The following is an 18,962-nucleotide window of genomic DNA, read 5'->3' as shown; positions in this document are numbered from 1 at the left end:
CCCACTTTTTGCCTGTTGTCTGTATATTTTGACTGTGTTAACTGTGATCATGCTAAACTGTGCTCTCTCCCTCTAAATTTGGTTGCTTAGAACTCAGCACACTAAATAATTGGCATACTGGTGCCCCCATATAATTCCCTGAAATATGGTACCTAGGTACCCAGGGCATTGGGGCACCAGGGGGTCCCCATGGGCTGCAACATGTATTGTCCCACCCATGGGAGCCCATGCAAAATGTGTCTGCAGAACTAACATTGCAGCCAGCGTAAAAAGATGCATGCACCCTTTCACTACAGGTCACTGTAAGTTACCCCAATGGCAGGACCTCCTCTCCCTTGGAAATGGATGTTAAAAGGGTGTGGAGGGGTAGCCTCCCCAAGCCACCAGTTTGCTTTGAAGGGCACATTTGGTGTCTTCCTTGCTTAAACCGGTTTGATCCAGTCCAGGGACCCCCGGTCCTTGTTTTGGCACACAACTGGACAAAGGAAAGGGGAGTGACCACTCCCCTGTCCATCACAACCCCAGGGGTGGTGACCAGAGCTCCTCGAGGTGGCAACTCTATTCTGCCATCTTGAAAACAAGATGTGCAGAGGCTCCTGGGAGCAGCTGAGTGGCCCGGTCAGGCAGGTGACATTAGTGACCACCTCTAATAGGTGGTCACAATGCAAAGTAACCAAATTCAATTATAGGGCTATTTAGGCACTCTTTTGCGTGTGGGTCACCAGTTGCGGTGTGCAAGACTCTTCCAGGACTGTTCTGCATCAACCTCTTCTGCTCCTGGACACCGGAACCGCAACTGGATGCATCAGGAACAAGACTGCTACGCCTGAGACAACCTCGCCTTGTAAAATTGTTCCCCTGGCTACTTCCAGCAACTGCATCATTTCCACAGCTGTTCATCCTCTGGGGTTAGCAAGACTTCCGCTGCACCAAGAAGCAAGAAGGAATCTCCCTTGATGTGAAGGAGTCACTCCCCTGCATCTGCAGGCATCTAAAGCAACGACGTCCCGCTGCGTGGATCTGCTTTCCTTTGGAACTGTATGGATCCTGCAACACAGGTGGTGGGTCTGAGTGGTCCTGTTGGTCCTCTCTGCCTTCTGTCTGACCCCTTGCCTCTCCTTGTAGGAAGGAATCCCTTGCTCCGCGACTTTTGCAGCAACCAAGGCTTGTTGACTCCTGCTTCAAGGGATCTTCAGGCTTCAAGTAGCCCTGGTCTCCAGTACTTAATCCTTTGCAAGAACAGTCTCTCCTCTGCTGCCCCAGCAATGTGTGACTCCTCTCCAGGTGTGCTGACTGGGCTTCACTGCAACTTACTGTACCTGCTGCCAGTAGGTTGCCTGTTGGGGCTGCAACTGCTTCTGCTAGCTCTCTAGACTGCTGAGGGTCAGCCCGTACTCCCCTCCCAGGTCAGAGTACCCAGGGCTTTGCTGGTCCTCTTCAGCTCTGCAACTCCTCTTCTACCCTGGTTTGCATTTGCCAAGGCTTGTTGGTGGTCTTCCTGACTGCTGACCCCTTTGCAATCTGTCGACCGGCTTGGGACATCTTCTGCATAACTCTGGGGAATCCTCCTCAGCTACTGGACTCCGCAGCTGGTCTTCATCCTCCTTTATCAACACAGGTCTTCACCCACAGAAAGGTGGGCAGTGGCGCCTTCTGGACACTCCATCGTGGACTGGACTCTATCCCCTTCTTTTGCAGGTCGTCTTCTTCCAGAATCCACCTTTGGGTTCCTCTGGTTTGGTCCTGTTCTTGCAGAGTTCCTTTTCTAAGTCCCCTTGTTAGCCTGTGGGAAAACCAGGTAATTTACTTCTACTGTCCTGGGCGCTGGGGGTCATATAAGTACTTGCCTACTCACCTCTCGGGGTTCCGAGTTCTCCAAGCTCCCGACTAACTACTCCACATATCCTTGGGTGGGGGATCAGGGGATCTAACTTCACATTCCACTATTTTAGTATATGGTTTGCCTCCTCGCCCCCCCCCCCCCCACCTAGGTATTTTCTACTATTACTTACCAATGCTTGGTGTGTGTATATGTATGTATGTGTGTGTGTGTGTGTGTATATATATATATATATATATATATGTATGTGTGTGTGTGTATGTGTATATATATATATAAAATGTGTATATGTATTTATATAATGTGTACTTACCTCCAGTTGGGGGACTGCCTATAAGTAGTCTAGTTGAGTATTACCATAATAACTTACCTTTATGTTTGTAACCCTGTGTGGTTCCTTTCATGTGTGATAATTTACTGTGTAACTAGTGTGGTATTGCAAATGCTTTACACTCCTAGATAAGTCTTGGCTGCTCATCCACAGCTACCCCTAGAGAACCCTGGCTTCCTAGACCCTGTTACTAACTGATAAGGGGTTGCCTGTACCTGGTACAAGGTGTAAACACCACACACCAGGCCAGGTTCCTACAAGTGGGACCTGAAATTCCAGTGGGCGTAGCATCAGGGGAACCTCTCTGACATGGTCCAGATCTCAGAGGGAACTACGATTGCATTGAAAGACTTCCTTCCCTCTCTTAAAGGGAAAGTGGTGCAGGTGTTCATGGACAACAACACCGCCATGTGGTACTCCAACAAGCAGGGCGGAGTGTGGTCATGGACCCTTTGTCAATAGGCTCTGCGACTCTGGACATTGCTGGAACACCAGGCCATATCCCTGGTGCTTCAACATCTGGTAGGCTCTCTGAGTGTCAGACCAGACAAGCTCAGCTGTTGATGCATTGTCGATCGCAAATGGCGTCTACATCTGGAAGTGCTGCAAGGTCTTCCCTCAGTGGGGACAACCTTGGTTAGATCTGTTTGCCTCCGCAGAGAACGTGCAATGTCAGCTGTTTTGCATGCTGGACTTTCCAAGGCGGCACTCGCTGAGCTACACTTTTCGTCTCGAGTGGAACTCGGACCTACTTTATGCCTTCCCACCAATACCACTTCTGTCCAGAGTTCTGAAGAAGATGAAGAGCGACCAGGCCCAAGTAATTATTTGGCTCCGGACTGGACACAGAGCATGGTATCCCGAGCTCCTGAGCATGGCCACGCATCCTCCAATCAGACTGCCCCTTTGGGAGGATCTTCTGTTGCAGCAGCAGGGGACAGTTCTCCACCCGAACCTGTCTAGTCTGTGCCTTCTTGCGTGGAGATTAAGCAGCAGCAGTTGTCAGCTTTCGACCTTCTGCCCGAAGTCAGCAATGTTAACTTGGCAGCCAGGCGTCCCTCCACCGAAACGGTATACACCTGTCAGCACAAATTTGTGGCATGGTGTACCATCAAGTCTATTGATAATGGCAGGATCCACAACGCACTGGTCTGTGGATGCAGGAGCAGGTCGACTGTGAACGAAGACAGGTAGCAGTGCAGCACTGGAGCAGCTGAAGAGTTCCGGAAGTGATGTAGTTGACGTCCCAACCCGTAAGAAGGATTGCATTTGTTCAGTGGTGTGGAAAAACCACCAACAAGCCTTGAAAAAGGCAAATGTCGCTGAAGAAGAAATGCGGAACTGCCGGGGACCAGCAAGGTCTAGAGGGACTCAACCCACGGAGGGGAGTTCCAGGTGGTCTTTAGCAGTGAGGAGAGACACAGGAAGAGGAGGCAGCCCCCAGAGGCAACCCATAGGCAGCCAGCCCATGAGTCACTGTGAGGCCCACGCAGCACTCCTACAAAGAAGTCCCACGTCGCCGGAGAAGCACACAGAGGGCTGTGCTTCGCAGGGAAGAGTGCTTGGGGCTGGGCTACATGGAGCCTGAAGAGCCCTTGGAGGAGATGCCAACAAGCCTTGGTAGTTCCAAGAGATGCGGTACACAGTGGCACTGTCCTGTGTGGAGAGGCAAGGACTTACCATCTCCCAAGTTGAACAGTTGGTAGAGAGGACCAAGGGCACCACTCCAGACCACCAGCTGTGATGCAGGATCCATGCATCTTTTGAGGAGAGGAGATCCACGTAGCCATTTGTCATTGCAGTTAGTGCTTGCGGAGGCAGGGGAGTGACTCCTTCACTCCAAGGGAGATTCCCTCTTGCTTCTTATGCAGACTCCTTGCGAGGATGCACAGCTGGGGAAATGTTGCAGTAGCTAGAAGGAGCTGGAGAAACAATGTTGTAGATCAGAGTGGTTGCTGTAGTTGCAGATTGTCGGTTCCTGGAGTTTCCAGTTAAGGTTCCAGCGGCCAGAAGGTGAAGTAAATGATGCAGAGGAGTCCTACTGAAATTTTGCACGTCGAATCTGAGGACGCACCCAAGAGGGAGACCCTAAATAGCCCAGGAAGGGGGATTGGTCACCGTGCAGGACGACCACCTATCAGGAGGGGGCTGTGACATCACCTGCCTGACCTGGCCACTCAGATGCTCCCAGGGCCCTCTACCCACCTTGGATTCAAGATTGCAGAATCAAGTGGCCATCTGTAGGAGCTCTGGGCACCACTGATGGACAGTTTAGTAGTTATTCCCCTTTCTTTGTCCAATTTCGTGCAAGAGCAGGGACCAGAGTTCCCTTGACTGGTGCAAACCGATTTATGCACCTTTCTATGGAGGACCAGCGCTTTTTTGCTGGGGTCAACCTTCTGCTTATAAAATCAACAGTTTCGTCCTGGCCCTTTGCATTCTGTTATGACAGTACTGCCTCAACCCTTCCCTTAGAAGCATCTGTCTTTACTATCAATTGCTTGGAGTAGGCAGGGCTTCTTTAAAAAGGAGCAGAGCACATGGCTTCGTTTAAGGGCCTCAAAGGCTTCTTGGCAGCTAGCTGTCCACAAAACTTTCTTGGGCATCTTTTTGGAGGTGAGATAATTAAGAGGGGCTACAATTTCCTTTAAGGAAAACGGGCTGCAAAGAGGAAAAAAAAAACACTTTTATATGTGGGTCTGGTTTTCCTGGGGGCCGACCGCAGCCCCGAAGGAAAACCACACACGTATTGACAAAAGTGATATATATATATATATATATATATATATATATATATATATATATATATATATATATATATATATTAGTTGTTGTATGGTTTCATTGGGGGCCAAAATGGCCCCCAGGGAAACCCTAGAACAACTAAAAAAAAATATTGCCCCCACAGGGGGTTGCCCTGCCCACGGGCGACCCCCTGTCTATTTCTTTTTCTTTTTTTTTGTTTTAAATACAATTGAGCCCCCCCCAGGGGACACCTACCTTTATTTCTTTTTTAAATATGCCCCCCGGCATTTTTCAAGGGGGCCGACCCCCCCCAAGGGAAATCCCTGCTGGTGTCTAGTGGTGTTTCCTGGCCCCCGATCGCAGCTGTCAGGGGCCAGGAAACACTTTCAGGAAGGCCTTGTAAGAAAGGCCGCTTCCTGCTCCGATGGGGAAATCCACAAAGTGACGTCAGCGCGGCTCGCGGCGCGCTGATGTCACAAAGGGGAGGGGGAGACACAGAAGCTTTTCCGTGTCTCCCGGGAATTAAAAAATAAATAAATCCTCGGGTGCGACACACCTGAAGATTTATTAACCCCCTCCCTGGTGTCGGCCACTGGTCGTGACCCGCACCAGGGAGGTAATGCGGGCGTCGGCCACTGGCCGATGCCCGCACCCAAGGTGTTAATGAACCTACTGTAGTACCCAGTGAGGCCAAAAAAGTCTCTAACCTGGGTCTTGGTAGTTGGGCTGTCCAATCCAAAATAGTTTGGCTTTTCCCCTGAAGTGCATGAATCTGGCCGCCATCTACCAGGTGGCCCAGTTAGACCACTTTCCCCTGCACTATCTGGCACTTAGAGGGCTTGATCGTGAGGCCTGCTTTTCGCAGGGCCTCCAAAACATTACACTGGTGGACCAGGTGATCCTCCCAGGTGGAGCTAAATATAGCAATATCATCAAGATAAACTGCACTGCAGTCTTCCAGTCCTTGGAGAAATGTATTCACCAGCGTTTGGAATGTGGCAGATGCATTTTTCAACCCAAAGTGCATCACACTGAAGTGATAATGCCCACCAATGGTAGAAAATGCTGTTTTAGGTTTAGCATCCTTGGCATGGTTACCCCCTGACTTTTTGCCTTTGCTGATGCCAAGTTATGATTTGAAAGTGTGCTGAGGCCTGCTAACCAAGCCCCAGCATCAGTGTTCTTTCCCTAACCTGTACTTTTGTTTCCACAATTGGCACACCCTGGCATCCAGGTAAGTCCCTTGTAACTGGTACCCCTGGTACCAAGGGCCTGATGCCAGGGAAGGTCTCTAAGGGCTGCAGCATACATTATGCCACCCTGGGGACCCCTCACTCAGCACAGACACACTGCTTGCCAGCTTGTGTGTGCTGGTGGGGATACAATGACTAAGTCGACATGGCACTCCCCTCAGGGTGCCATTCCAACCTCACACTGCCTATGGCATAGATAAGTCACCCCTCTAGTAGGCCTTACAGCCCTAAGGCAGGGTGCACTATACCATAGGTGAGGGCATAAGTGCATGAACACTATGCCCCTACAGTGTCTAAGCAAAACCTTAGACATTGTAAGTGCAGGATAGCCATAAGAGTATATGGTCTGGGAGTCTGTCATGCACGAACTCCACAGCACCATAATGGCTACACTGAAAACTGTGAAGTTTGGTATCAAACTTCTCAGCACAATAAATGCACCCTGATGCCAGTGTACATTTTATTGTGAAATACACCCCAGAGGGCATCCTAGAGATGCCCCCTGAAACAATACCCGACTACCAATGTGGGCTGACTAGTTTTAGCAGCCTGCCACACACCAGACATGTTGCTGGCCACATGGGGAGAGTGCCTTTGTCACTCTGTGGCTAGTAACAAAGCCTGTACTGGGTGGAGGTGCCTCTCACCTCCCCCTGCAGGTTCTGTAACACCTGGCGGTGAGCCTCAAAGGCTCACCCGCTTTGTTGCACCACCCCAGGGCACTCCAGCTAGTGGAGTTGCCCGCCCCCTCCGGCCACGGCCCCACTTTTGGCGGCAAGGCCGGAGGAGATAATGAGAAAAACAAGGAGTTGTCACTGGCCAGTCAGGACAGCCCCTAAGGTGTCCTGAGCTGAGGTGACTCTGACTTTTAGAAATCCTCCATCTTGCAGATGGAGGATTCCCCCAATAGGATTAGGGATGTGCCCCCCTCCCCTCAGGGAGGAGGCACAAAGAGGGTGTAGCCACCCTCAGGGCTAGTAGCCATTGGCCTACCGAGGACTACCCTGCATCTAAAAGGACCAAGAACTTCAGAGGACAGCGGCTCTGCTCCAAGAAAGAAGCATCTTTGCAACAAAGAAGCAACTTTGAAAGAATACACGTTTCCCGCCGGAAGCGTGAGACTTTGTACTCTGCACCCGACGCCTCCGGCTCGACTTGTGGAGAACCATCATTACAGGGAGGACTCCCCGGCGACTGCGAGCCCGTGAGTAGCCAGAGTTGACCCTCCTGAGCCCCCACAGCGACGCCTGAAGAGGGAATCCAGAGGCTCCCCCTGACCGCAACTGCCTGCTTCAAAGACCCGACGCCTGGTAAGGACACTGCACCCGCAGCCCCCAGGACCTGAAGGATCCGACCTCCAGTGCAGGAGTGACCCCCAGGTGGCCCTCTCCCTTGCCCAGGTGGTGGCTACCCCGAGGAGCCCCCCCCCCTTGCCTGCCTGCATCACTGAAGAGACCTTTAGGTCTCCCATTGGACTACATTGCAAACCCAACGCCTGTTTGCACACTGCACCCGGCCGCCCCTGTGCCTCTGAGGGTGTACTTTTTGTGATGACTTGTGTCCACCCCGGTGCCCTACAAAACCCCCCTGGTCTGCCCTCCGAAGACGCGGGTACTTACCTGCTGGCAGACTGGAACCGGGGCACCCCCTTCTCCTTTGAAGCCTATGTGTTTTGGGCACCACTTTGACCTCTGCACCTGTCCGAGCCCTGAGCTGCTGGTGTGGTAACTTTGGGGTTGCCCTGAACCCCAAACGGTGGGCTACCTTGGACCCAAATTTGAACCCTGTAGGTGGTTTACTTACCTGCAAAATAACAAACACATATCTCCCCCAGGAACTGTTGAAAATTGCACTGTGTCCAGTTTTAAAATAGCTTATTGCCATTTGTGTGAAAACTGTATATGCTATTTTGCTAATTCAATGTTCCTAAAGTTCCTAAGTGATATACCTTTCATTTAAAGTACTGTTCGTAAATCTTGAACCTGTGGTTCTTAAAATAAACTAAGAAAATATATTTTTCTATATAAAAACCTATTGGCCTGGAATTGTCTTTGAGTGTGTGTTCCTCATTTATTGCCTGTGTGTGTACAACAAATGCTTAACACTGCACTCTGATAAGCCTACTGCTCGACCACACTACCACAAAATAGAGCATTAGAATTATCTCTTTTTGCCACTATCTTACCTCGAAGGGGAACCCTTGGACTCTGTGCATGCTACTTCTTACTTTGAAATAGTATATACAGAGCCAACTTCCTACACAGCCTCTGTTAATCGATCTGCCAATAGCCAGCAGTCAGATTAAATGTGCTAAGATACTTGGCAGATGCCAGATTATCTATAAGCTCATCTGCCCTAGGGACAAGAAGAGCATCTGTTTTCGTAACAGTGTTGAGACCTCTGTAGTCTACACAAAACCTAATTTCCCTTTTTCCATTCTGGGAGTGGTGTTTTGGGACAAATACTACAGGACTGTACCCCAAGGGCTGCCTGAGGGCTCTATGATTCCTGGGTCTAACTTCTTCTGAACTTCAAACTTGATGCAGTCTTTGACGTGATAAGGCTGCCTGTAAATTTTGCTCTTCACAGGCAAGCTGTCCCCTGTGTCAATGGTGTGATCACACCATGTGGTTTGACCAGGTGTCAGGGAGAACAGTTCTCAGAACTGTCCTAGGTGGTTTCTGCAGTCCTGTTTTTGTGACTCGGAGGCAGTCAGCAACCACTACCCCCTCAACTGAGCCATCAACTGCAGTGTGGGAGAAGAGGTCAGGGAGAGAGTCAATCTCTTCTTCCTGTCCCTCATTACTTGCCATGAGCAGAGTCACATCAGACCTGTCATAGTAGGGCTTAAGGTGGTTCACATGAAGCACCCTGAGGGGGCTTCTGGGAGTGCCAAGGTCTACCCGGTACATAATCTTAACCTTTTTCTCCACAATGGTGTGGGGACCACAGGACCCACACTTTGTCCTGGCGGTTACACAGTACGTTCAGCCTTCTGGTCGAGCCGTTGTTTCTGCAACTCCTGGCTGGCCTGAAGGTTTTTAGTGACCCTCTACATGTACTCAGCCATCCTCAATCTGAGGCCAAGCACATAATCCACTGTGTCTTGCTTGGGGGACCTGAGAGGTTGCTCCCAGCCTTCTCTAACAAGAGGAAGGGGAGCTCTAGCAAGGTGTCCAAACAGAAGTCCAAATGGGCTGTAGCCCACACCCTTCTGAGGGACCTCCGTATAGGCAAAGAGGAGGCATGGTAACCGGACATCCCACCTCCTTCTGAGTCCTATTATCATACCTTTGGTATTTTTATTAAATCTCTCAACTAAGCTGTTTGTTTGTGGGTGGTAAGGAGTGGTGTACTAGTAAGTAACACCACATTCTTTCCACTTGGCTTTTAGGTAAGCAGACATGAAGTTTGCACCGCTGTGTGATACCACCTCTTAGGGAAAACCCAGTCTTGAGAAGATATCAAGAAGGGCTTTGGCCACTGTAGGAGCTGTAGTGGTCCTAAGAGGAATGGCCTCTGGGTACCTGGTGGCATGGTCCACTACCACCAGTATGAATCTGTTCCCAGGTTCTGTTGGAGGGTCCGGGGGCCAACAATATCTACCCCAACTACTGGAAGTGGCATTAAGGGGGCCTTTGGGATGCCACCTGTCTTGCCACTGGATTGACAGATGACACAGAAGTGAGAAAACATGTTTGTGTCTTCAGACATGTGGGGCCAGTGAAAGTGAGGGGCAAGCCTGTCCCAAGTCTTGCTTTGATCCAAGTGACCTGCCCGGGGAATATCATGTGGTAAGGTCAGCAGAAACTCCTTATACTTCAGAGGGACCACGAACCGCCCGGAGGGCACCAGGTTTGGGATCCCTTGCCTCTGAATATAGTAAACTGTCTTCCCAGTACACCTTATGGGTGCCACTGATATCCTCTGTCTCTTGTGCTGCAGCTTGCTGCCTCATGCTCTCCGGTGTGGGATCAAGTCTGTTGTTCCCTACTGAATTTCTCTGTGGCGACCCCCCGCACCCAAGAGCTCATCTGTGTCAGTTTGCAGCTTCTCTGGTGTAGGTTCTACCCAAGGAGTGGATTCTTCTTCCTCTGGAGTTGAATCCTCACTAGAGGCTGCAGCGAAAGGTACGTTCTTACCCTTCCTGCTCTTGAGTTTAGGACGTTCTTGGGCCATTTTTCCAGGCTCCAAAGATTCTTGCTCTTTTTGCTTCTTTGCCTGTGCTCTTGTGTGGACACAGATATGCTCTGGGATGCCAAGCATTGCTGCATGGGCCCTTTCGTTACACTTCAGCCCAAGCTGACGTCTCCAAGTCATTCCCTAGTAGACACTCTACAGGTAGGTCTGAAGATGCCACAACTTTTTTAGCCCTCCCCCCAACTTGAGATCAATAACTGCCATGGTATGGCACAAAGTGTTACTACGAACATCAGTCACTTAGTACATGTGACTATGTAGGCGTTGTTCAGGAGACACCAGTTTTTCAGTCACCATAGTGACAATGGCACTTGTGTCCCTGTAGACCTCAGCACCATTTGTCAAGGGATGCTGCCTGTCCTTACCCATGTTATAGGGAAATGCAGCAAGGATGGCAAAGTCAATGCCCCCATCAGAAACTAGCACTGCCTCCGTGGTCTCTCTAATCAGCTCAGACCCCACTACAGTTCCTAAGGTGAGCCCAGGTACACTCTTGGACTGACTACTGTTACTAGTCCCACCACTACTGCTATTGCAAGGGGCACTAGGAGTTGAAGTGAGGTTAGTAGTGGTAGAGGGCTTGGTGCCTTTCTTAGGACAGGAGCTGTCTCTTGGCCTATGGCCTTTGCTTTTACAAATATAGCACCAAAGCTTTTTAAAGTTAGAGGACGAGGTTTTGTTACCACCCCTAGAGGAGTTTTGTGGGCCTGATAAAGACTCTTGATTTTTAATTGTCCCCACACTTATCCTGATGCTTACCTGATTCCTTCTTTTTTGTGGTCACCCCCTCTGCGAGTCTTCCCACTCAACCTGGTCCGGACCCACTTGTCTGCCTTCTTTCCCAATTCTTGGTCAAATCAGAGTCCACCTGGTATTGATGCAGTTGATCAGATACAGTTATTCAAAATGTGCTCTCTTTGAATTAGGTTATACAAGCCCTGATAATCACTAACTTTACTCCCATGCAACCAGCCTTCCAGAGCTTTTACAGAACGGACCTCAAAATCCACCTAATCTTTGGAGGACTGTTTCATGGTCTCTCTGAACTTGATCCTATACTGGTCAGTAGTCAGACCAAACCCATCTAACAGTGCAGTTTTTAAAACTGCGTAACTGTCTGCATCTTCTCAGACAGTTAGGGACCTTTCACTACCCTTGTCAGAGAAGGAGAGTCTCGAAATTACAGCCCACTGCCTTTGGGCGACTCTCTGTACCTTACAGGCACTCTCCAAAACAGTAAACCACTTGTAGGTGTCATCACCCACCTTGCAAGGTGGGACTACTTTCTTTATGTTTCTAGAGTCAAGAGTCCTCCCTGACCCGGTGTCCCTGAAACTGAATGTGCTGCCACCATGGGGTGCTAACCCCATACCCTGCCTCTTTCTCTCCACTGCCAAGGACTCCCTGTCTAGGGCCAGCTGTTGCAGCCTCATCTTGGCCTCCTCCAGCTTAAATTGTCTGAGGTCCCTATGTAGGGAATCCTCCCCCAAAGTGGAGCAGAAGGTCCCCTCAGATACTGAGGAGTCATGAGAATGGGGAGAGGAGGATCTGTTTCTCCTTTGGGGAACCCTCTGTACCAGCCCTTTAGGGACAAAGGAGGGCCAGTTGGTATGACCCCCCCCTTTTCACTACCTGTAGTGCTTGTCCTGGACATCTACCAGGCAGCACCGTGGGCATCACTGCACATGTTCACAAAGCATTACTGCCTGGACAGTGCAGACCGGAGAAAGAGCACTATACGCTGTTGGGTCCTGCGGGTCTTCGTAGTATGATCTTGGTTCGCAGCCCACCGCCAAGGATGGTATTGCTTGGGTATCTATTGTAAGGTTAGCAGGCCTCAAAAAAATTATAAAAATGTTTCTAGACCTTCATGTCTAGTAACTTGAATAATCTACTCGACCTAACTGTAATGTAATTGACCCATAAATGGGTCTTGAATTGTATGATCCTATGCAAATAGTTTACAGTCACCTTTTTCTTCATTCTCACATATGATTGCACTTTCAAATAGGAGCACATCATTTCCGCACTACAAAATATCCTTTTTTGTTTGGTTAAGTAGTCTAAAGTTTGCTTCATGTATCACAAGAATCTAGCCCACATATAGGGGACACATGACCCATGTCTTGCTTTTAGTTCACTAATAGCATTGCCATCAGAGCAGAAGTGTTTATCAGTTTGAGTATTTAAACACTTAAAAAAATTATATTACTGAACCACGATGTGGTAGTATACTGTCATCTACATACAGTAAATTTCCAAGAGATGTCCAAAAACGTTACCACTAACTTGTAGCTTTACTGATAAAACTATGTAGTGTATTAACAATCTGTGAAAATTGGGCTTCAGAAAACATATCCTTTGCACATCAACACGTAAAGTATTTTGATTTGTTTTCATCCTATTAAAATATTTTTTTCATCACACAAATACATAGAATGGCATTTCACAACTACTGATATAGACAGTTCAAATTACAAAATCCTGGAAGTCTGCAGTCAGCAGGAAAAGTAATTGTATGTCAAAGTGACTTGTGACTTCTGTCTGTGAACACAGAGCTATTGTGACATACAAGAATAAGATTTAAAAGTATCTCTAATTCCACCCCTCTTCTACTTTCTGACTGGACAGAACACCTATTCTTTGTCAACTCAGCAGAAGAGGCAAGTAAGTCCTAAAAATAGCTTGACCTGTTCAAATATGATTCGCCATATAGAGTGGTCAAGTAGATTTTTCGAGGCCTGATAAGGAATCGGCAACTAGAAGTCTCTATCAGATGAACACGTTACTTACCTTTGGCAACAAATTATCTGGTAGATACATATTCTAGTTGCAGATTCCCTACCGACCGGACCCGCCCATCCTCCCCACACTGCAAACTGATTTCTAGGGACCGGGATCTCCTTTTTCAGGGCTCTGGTTCTTGTGCACCGTTCTGTGTTCTTAGTGGCTCTGAGCTACTGGCGTGGAAAGTCGTGAAAAGAAACTGACGTCAGCACGCCAGGGTTGTGCCCATATTTGACCGCATGGCATCACGGCAACCATGACACCAATGACGGAAGCGGAGTTGACCAGCGCGCAAGGGTACAGCTCAGGAAAAAAAATATAATAATCTCTGGATTCAGTCAGACGCCTGGGGGAAATTCTAAAGTAAGGAATCTGCAACTAGAATATGTCTCTACCAGATAAATCCTCACCAAGGGTAAGTAACTTGGTCAATAGGAAATCTTTTCACTTTAAAAAGTGGGCAATTTCTGAGTTCTGCAATGTTATCCTATGGAATGAAGAACAAGTTCTGCCAACAGCTATACTACAACGACTTTCAAGACCACTCTCCAGGAGTTAAGGTGAGTGGTGGGCAAGGTCTAAGCCAGCACCTGCACTACACCACCAGTGGCACAAGGGCAGCCAGGTGCAGGGTGCAAAACAGTGTGTGATGCCCAATGCGTTTCAATGGAGATCAACCCATTTGAGAAAAGGCTGCAGGCTCTGGCTTGGAAGCCAGCCAGGCTAAACAAACAGCAAGGCTTAAGCCTCACGATGCTTGGATAAAGGGGGACACCTTTTGTCCTCTTCTCCACGGCCGAGAGGCGATGGTTGCAGATGTTTTAGGAAAGTACACTATTTGTGGCATGGTTTACCCCCACTTTTTGCCTACTGTCAGTGTGTTTTGACTGTGTTCACTGGGATCCTGCTAACCAGGAGCCCAGTGACTGTGCTCTCTTCCTCTAAATTTGGTTGCTTAGGACTTAGCACATCCCACAATTGGCACACTGGTGCCCCCATGTAAGTCCCTAGTATACGTGTAGGAAGCTGGCCTGGTGTGTGGTGAGCACCTATGGTGTTATCACCTTTTACCTGGTCCAGGTATCCCCAATTAGTGGGGTTTAAACATTGTTCAGGAAGCCAGGGCTCTTTAGAGGTAGCTGTGGATGAGCAGCCAATACTTATCTAGGAGACATGTAAAGCTTATTTTATACAACTGAATTCACACAGCATCCTCACACATAAAAGAACAAAACTTTATTGTGGTAACACAAATACTAATATACTGTATAGGCAATACATTATTAGCACATGAATAAGCACACTATTACATACACATTAGAAGTCAGGAATTGATATAGAAAGCAATTGCAAACAGTGAAATAACAGAACATAATGGAGACCCTAAGGGTGAGACCAAACCATATACTAAGTAAGTGGAATCTGAAGGTCTTTCCACTACCCAAGGAAGTGGCATCTGTGGGGGGGGGGGCGAGCTGGAGGAACTAGGAACCCCAAAACATAAGTACCAGAGTGCCTCCCAGTGACCAGGAGAGAACATTTAAGTACCTGGCTTTTCCCCCAAACCCACAGGTAAACTTTGTCAAAAGATTATTGAAGACCCAAGCAAGACTGGAAGAAACAGAAGATGGATCCAGACAGAAGAGGACCTGCAAACGAAGGGGACCAAGTCCAGTTCCAGTTGGGAGTGTCCAGTTGGGAGTGTCCAGTTGGGGCAGGAGCCACTACCCACCCTTCTAGAGATGCAGGACCAGGTCGACGGTGAAGACAAGGAGTCTGCTATGCAGCACAGGAGCCGGTGAAGAGTTCCAGGAGTGATGCAGTCGATGGCCCACGTCAGAAAAAGGGTTGCAGTCAGCGGTGTGGAAAAACCACCAACAAGCCTTGGCAAAGGTAAGTGTTGCAAAAGAAGGGTTTCAGAGCTGCCGGGGACTAGGATGGTCCAGGGGAACTCAACCCACGAAGGAGGGGGGGGTTACAGGGGAGGATGCAGTCCCCACAGGCAGCTCACAGACAGCAGGCATAGGAGTTGTAGAGAAGACCACTCAGCACACCTGGAGAGGAATCCCACATTGCTGGAGCAGCAGGCAGGAGACTGTGCTTTGCAGAGAGGAGTGCTGGAGGCCAGGGCTGCACGGAGCCTGAAGATCCCTTGAACGAAGAGCTAACAAACCTTGATAGCTACAAGAGTCGCGATGCACAGGGGTACTGTCCTGCAAGGAGAGGCAAGGGCTTACCGTCTACGAATTTGGATAGCTGGTAGAGAGGACCAAGGAGATCACTACAGACCACCTTATGTTTTGCAGGATCCAGGCAGTTTTGCAGGAGAAAGGATCCACGCAGCCGGTCGGCATTGCAATTAGTGCCTGCGGATGCAGGGGAGTGACTTCAATCCAAGGGAGATTCCTTCTTCTTCATGTGCAGGCTGAAAACACATCGCCCTCGAGGATGCACAGTCAGAGAACTGTTGCCGGCCGGAGCCGGAGAAACAGTGTTGCAGAGCGGAGTCGGTTCCTGGAGGGTCCAGTTGCAGTCCTGATGGCCGGAAGATGAAGTAAATGATGCAGAGGAGTCCTACTGGAATTTTGCATTTCTAATCTGACAACCTACCTGAGAGGGAGACCCTAAAGTAGCCCAGGAAGGGGGAATGATCACCTAGCAGGGTGACCACCTATCAGGAGGGCGCTGCCACGTCACCTGTCCAACCTGACTGCTCAAAGGCTCCCAGAGTGCTCTGCCCACCTTGGATTCAAGATAGCAGAATTGTGGCCACCTGGAGGAGCTCTGGACATTATCCTTGGGGTGGTGATTGACAGGGGAGTGGTCTCTCCCATTTCCATTGACCAGTTCCGTGCCAGAGCAGGGATCGGGGTCCCTTCACTGTTGCAAACTGGTTTATGTAAGGAGGGCACCAAATGTGCCCTGCAAAACATACTGGTTGCTTGGGGAGGCTCCCCTCCCAAGCCTTGTAATACCTATTTCCAAGGGGAGAGGGTATTGCCTCCCTCTCCCAAATGAAATCCTTTGTTCTGCCTTCCTTTGCACGAGCTGTTCAAGCAGCAGGACGGCAGAACCTGTCTGAGGAGTGGCAGCAGTGCGGACTGCTCAGAAATCCCCAGAAGACTGGTAGGAGCAATGCTGGGTTCCTCTAAGGAGCCCCCAGAGTGCGTGAAATCGTACAACCAATACTGGCAACAGCATTGGGGTATGATTCCGACCTGTTTGATACCAAACATGCCCAAGTTCGGAGTTAGCATTAAGTAGCTGGACACAGGTAGTGAGTGACCTGTGTTCAGTACATGGGTAAAGATGGCTTCCCCGCACTTAAAAAGTCCAGGGAAATAGAGCTGAAGTTCGTAGGGACACGTCTGCTCATGCAGTGGCGCCCTCAAACACAGATACCTGTCCTCTGGGCTAGGAGGGCCTGCCATAGGGGTGACAACGTGACCTGGTGCAATCACCTTTAGTGAAAGGGTGCATGCACCTTTTCACGCAGGCAGCAATGGCAGGCCTGCTGAACCCTTTGCATGGGCTCCCTTTGGATGGCACAATACATGCTGCAGCCCGTGGGGGAACCCATGGTGCCCCAATGGCATGGGTACCTAAGTACCCTATACTAGGGACTCACCAGTATGCCAGTTGTGGGGTGTACTAAGTCCAGAGCAACCAAATTTAGAGGGAGAGAGCACAGTCACTGGGGTCCTGGTTAGCAGGATTCCAGTGAACATACTCAAAACAGTCTGACAGCATGCAAAAAGTGAGGTGAACCATGCCCAAAAAGAGGATACTTTCCTGCAATAACCACCACCTGAGCGATGTGCATTATCTGCCCTACCACTAACAGATCCTGCACCCATTAGCAAAATCACTACGTTAAACATTCCATGTAGGAGCAGAGAAGTCCACCAACACTGACTAAGCACATTAATGAATAAACATTCCCACACCACCCTTTTCATGTATTTATGTAGATATGCATTGAATAGCTTATTAACAACACTTGCTTTCCTGTTTACAGGGGAGATTGCAGAAAGTCTTGCAGAAAAGTTGATTGGTGTGTTGTTTGAAGTGTGGCTCCTGGCTTGCACCCGCTGTTTTCCCACACCGCCTTATTGGAAAACTGCCAAAGAGATGGTTGCTAACTGGAGACATCACCCAGCAGTCATCGAGCAGTGGAGCAAAGCGATTTGTGCTCTTACATCAAGGTGGGTGAACTCAAATGGAGCACATATATATGCATGTAATCTTTGTGAATCCTCTTCTTTGATGAAGTCCTAATTTCTTTTATATAAGTGTGAGTTAGTAGGTTGTAACCAAAAGAACATTTTCCCTGGGCACATGAAGATTAAAACTAAATATAGATCAGTAGTTTGAACCAAAGCAAAATAGTAAATAATCCTCTGTATGTACTGTACTCTTAAGTCTCCTGTTCCTACCCTGTAGGTACTATGCTATTCAGAGATGGGACTGAAAACTGTTTTACTAAGTGTTAATACAAGTCTTTTGCAAACATCTACTGTGCATGGATGGGTGCATTCTGTGTTTAAAACCCCTCTTTCCTTTCAAAGGTGGACACTCCTCAGTTAACTTTTTACCCTTGCTCAGTGTGGAAAAGAACCTGCTTTGTTGTCTCTTGTCCCACAGCAAATTTGATTTGGGGTCAACTCCTCTAGACTACCAGGGGGTGCAAAACGCAGCCCAGGCCTTGGCACAGTTTGTGTTGGCTGTCAAGGGGGATTCTTTGGTATTTGTCATAGTACACATCTTCAGTAGAATCATTTTGATGGATTGCTTCTTGGGAGTTGGAGAGGCTGCTTTCTGATCAAGGGATTCAGCAGATGATGAAATGGGGAACTGCCTCCTTATCTTTACAAATCCAGGATACCACCACTGCAAACTATAGGAACAATGGTCACAGAGGCAGACTTGTGTATGAAAACACATATGCTGTAAGGGTTTATCCTGTAATTGTTTGTGCCCACAGAAAAATATTTTTACTGTGGTAAAAGGAAACAAAGAAGACACTTATTAGATATCAGGGTGTGCGATAAATATATGAGAAAGAGTTGGTTGATAATGAAGTCTTTAGCACAAATTCTTGCAGTAGTCAGGAGGCAATTGTATGTGGGCATATAAGACTCAAGCATTTTATTTATTAGTGATTTTCTATTGTGCTTGTATACTGAAGTATGATGGGTACTTTACAGTATAACACTAACAATGGTAATATTGTTTCACATTGAAGTAATGAGTATGAAAAGTAAAAGATAACAAGATGAGAGTAGGCTATGGGAATAGGATGGATACAGGGGATTGAAAATGCATAAAACAGAATAAGGCGGGATGAATAGAACTATATAATTGGGGGAGGGGGAGAGAACGGAATGGGGGAGAGCGTATCTTGGAGCTGGGGAAAGAGAGCACAAGAAGTGCAGGTGATAAGCGATGACAGTTTTGCAGCATAGACGTCTTGTAGATCCCAGGACGATACACACAGATCCCACCATCTAGTGGTTGAAGTCTGAAAGTGCTATGTGTTTCGCTTTTATTTTTTATGGGTGTTTGTGACCCAGATACTTTTGGCTTGGGCTACAATCCCCTTTGTGTGTGTGCAAGCTTTCAGATTCTTTTTTCTGTCATGGAGATCGGAGTGCCTTGCAGACTGCGAATAAAAATAGAGCAGCAGAAAGATGCAAGAAAGGAAGTCAACTAGAAGATTCAAGGAGATGGTCGGTACGAAGGAAGATTGAATGAGGGGGTAATATTGAGCCAAGCAGCTTGTTTGGCATGGCTCACATTGTTCTTC

At 48.5% G+C, this 18,962-nt stretch overlaps 1 protein-coding gene across 4 annotated transcripts in view; it reads left to right on the top strand.

Moving 5' to 3' along the window:
- RALGAPB (Ral GTPase activating protein non-catalytic subunit beta) overlaps window positions 1–18,962 on the top strand; it is a 1,713,320-nt gene that overhangs the window by 138,705 nt on the left and 1,555,653 nt on the right. For all 4 annotated transcript variants that reach the window (XM_069243900.1, XM_069243898.1, XM_069243901.1 and 1 more), the window contains one exon: window positions 17,175–17,361. In XM_069243900.1, coding sequence (XP_069100001.1) covers window positions 17,175–17,361 — 187 coding nt within the window. The remainder of the gene's footprint in view (window positions 1–17,174; window positions 17,362–18,962) is intronic.

Source organism: Pleurodeles waltl, chromosome 7 (assembly GCF_031143425.1).
Source record: "Pleurodeles waltl isolate 20211129_DDA chromosome 7, aPleWal1.hap1.20221129, whole genome shotgun sequence".
In the NCBI taxonomy this organism is placed as follows: Eukaryota; Metazoa; Chordata; class Amphibia; order Caudata; family Salamandridae; genus Pleurodeles; species Pleurodeles waltl.
The sequence above is the reverse complement of the archived record's forward strand: the minus strand, read 5'-3'. Positions and strand labels throughout refer to the sequence as shown.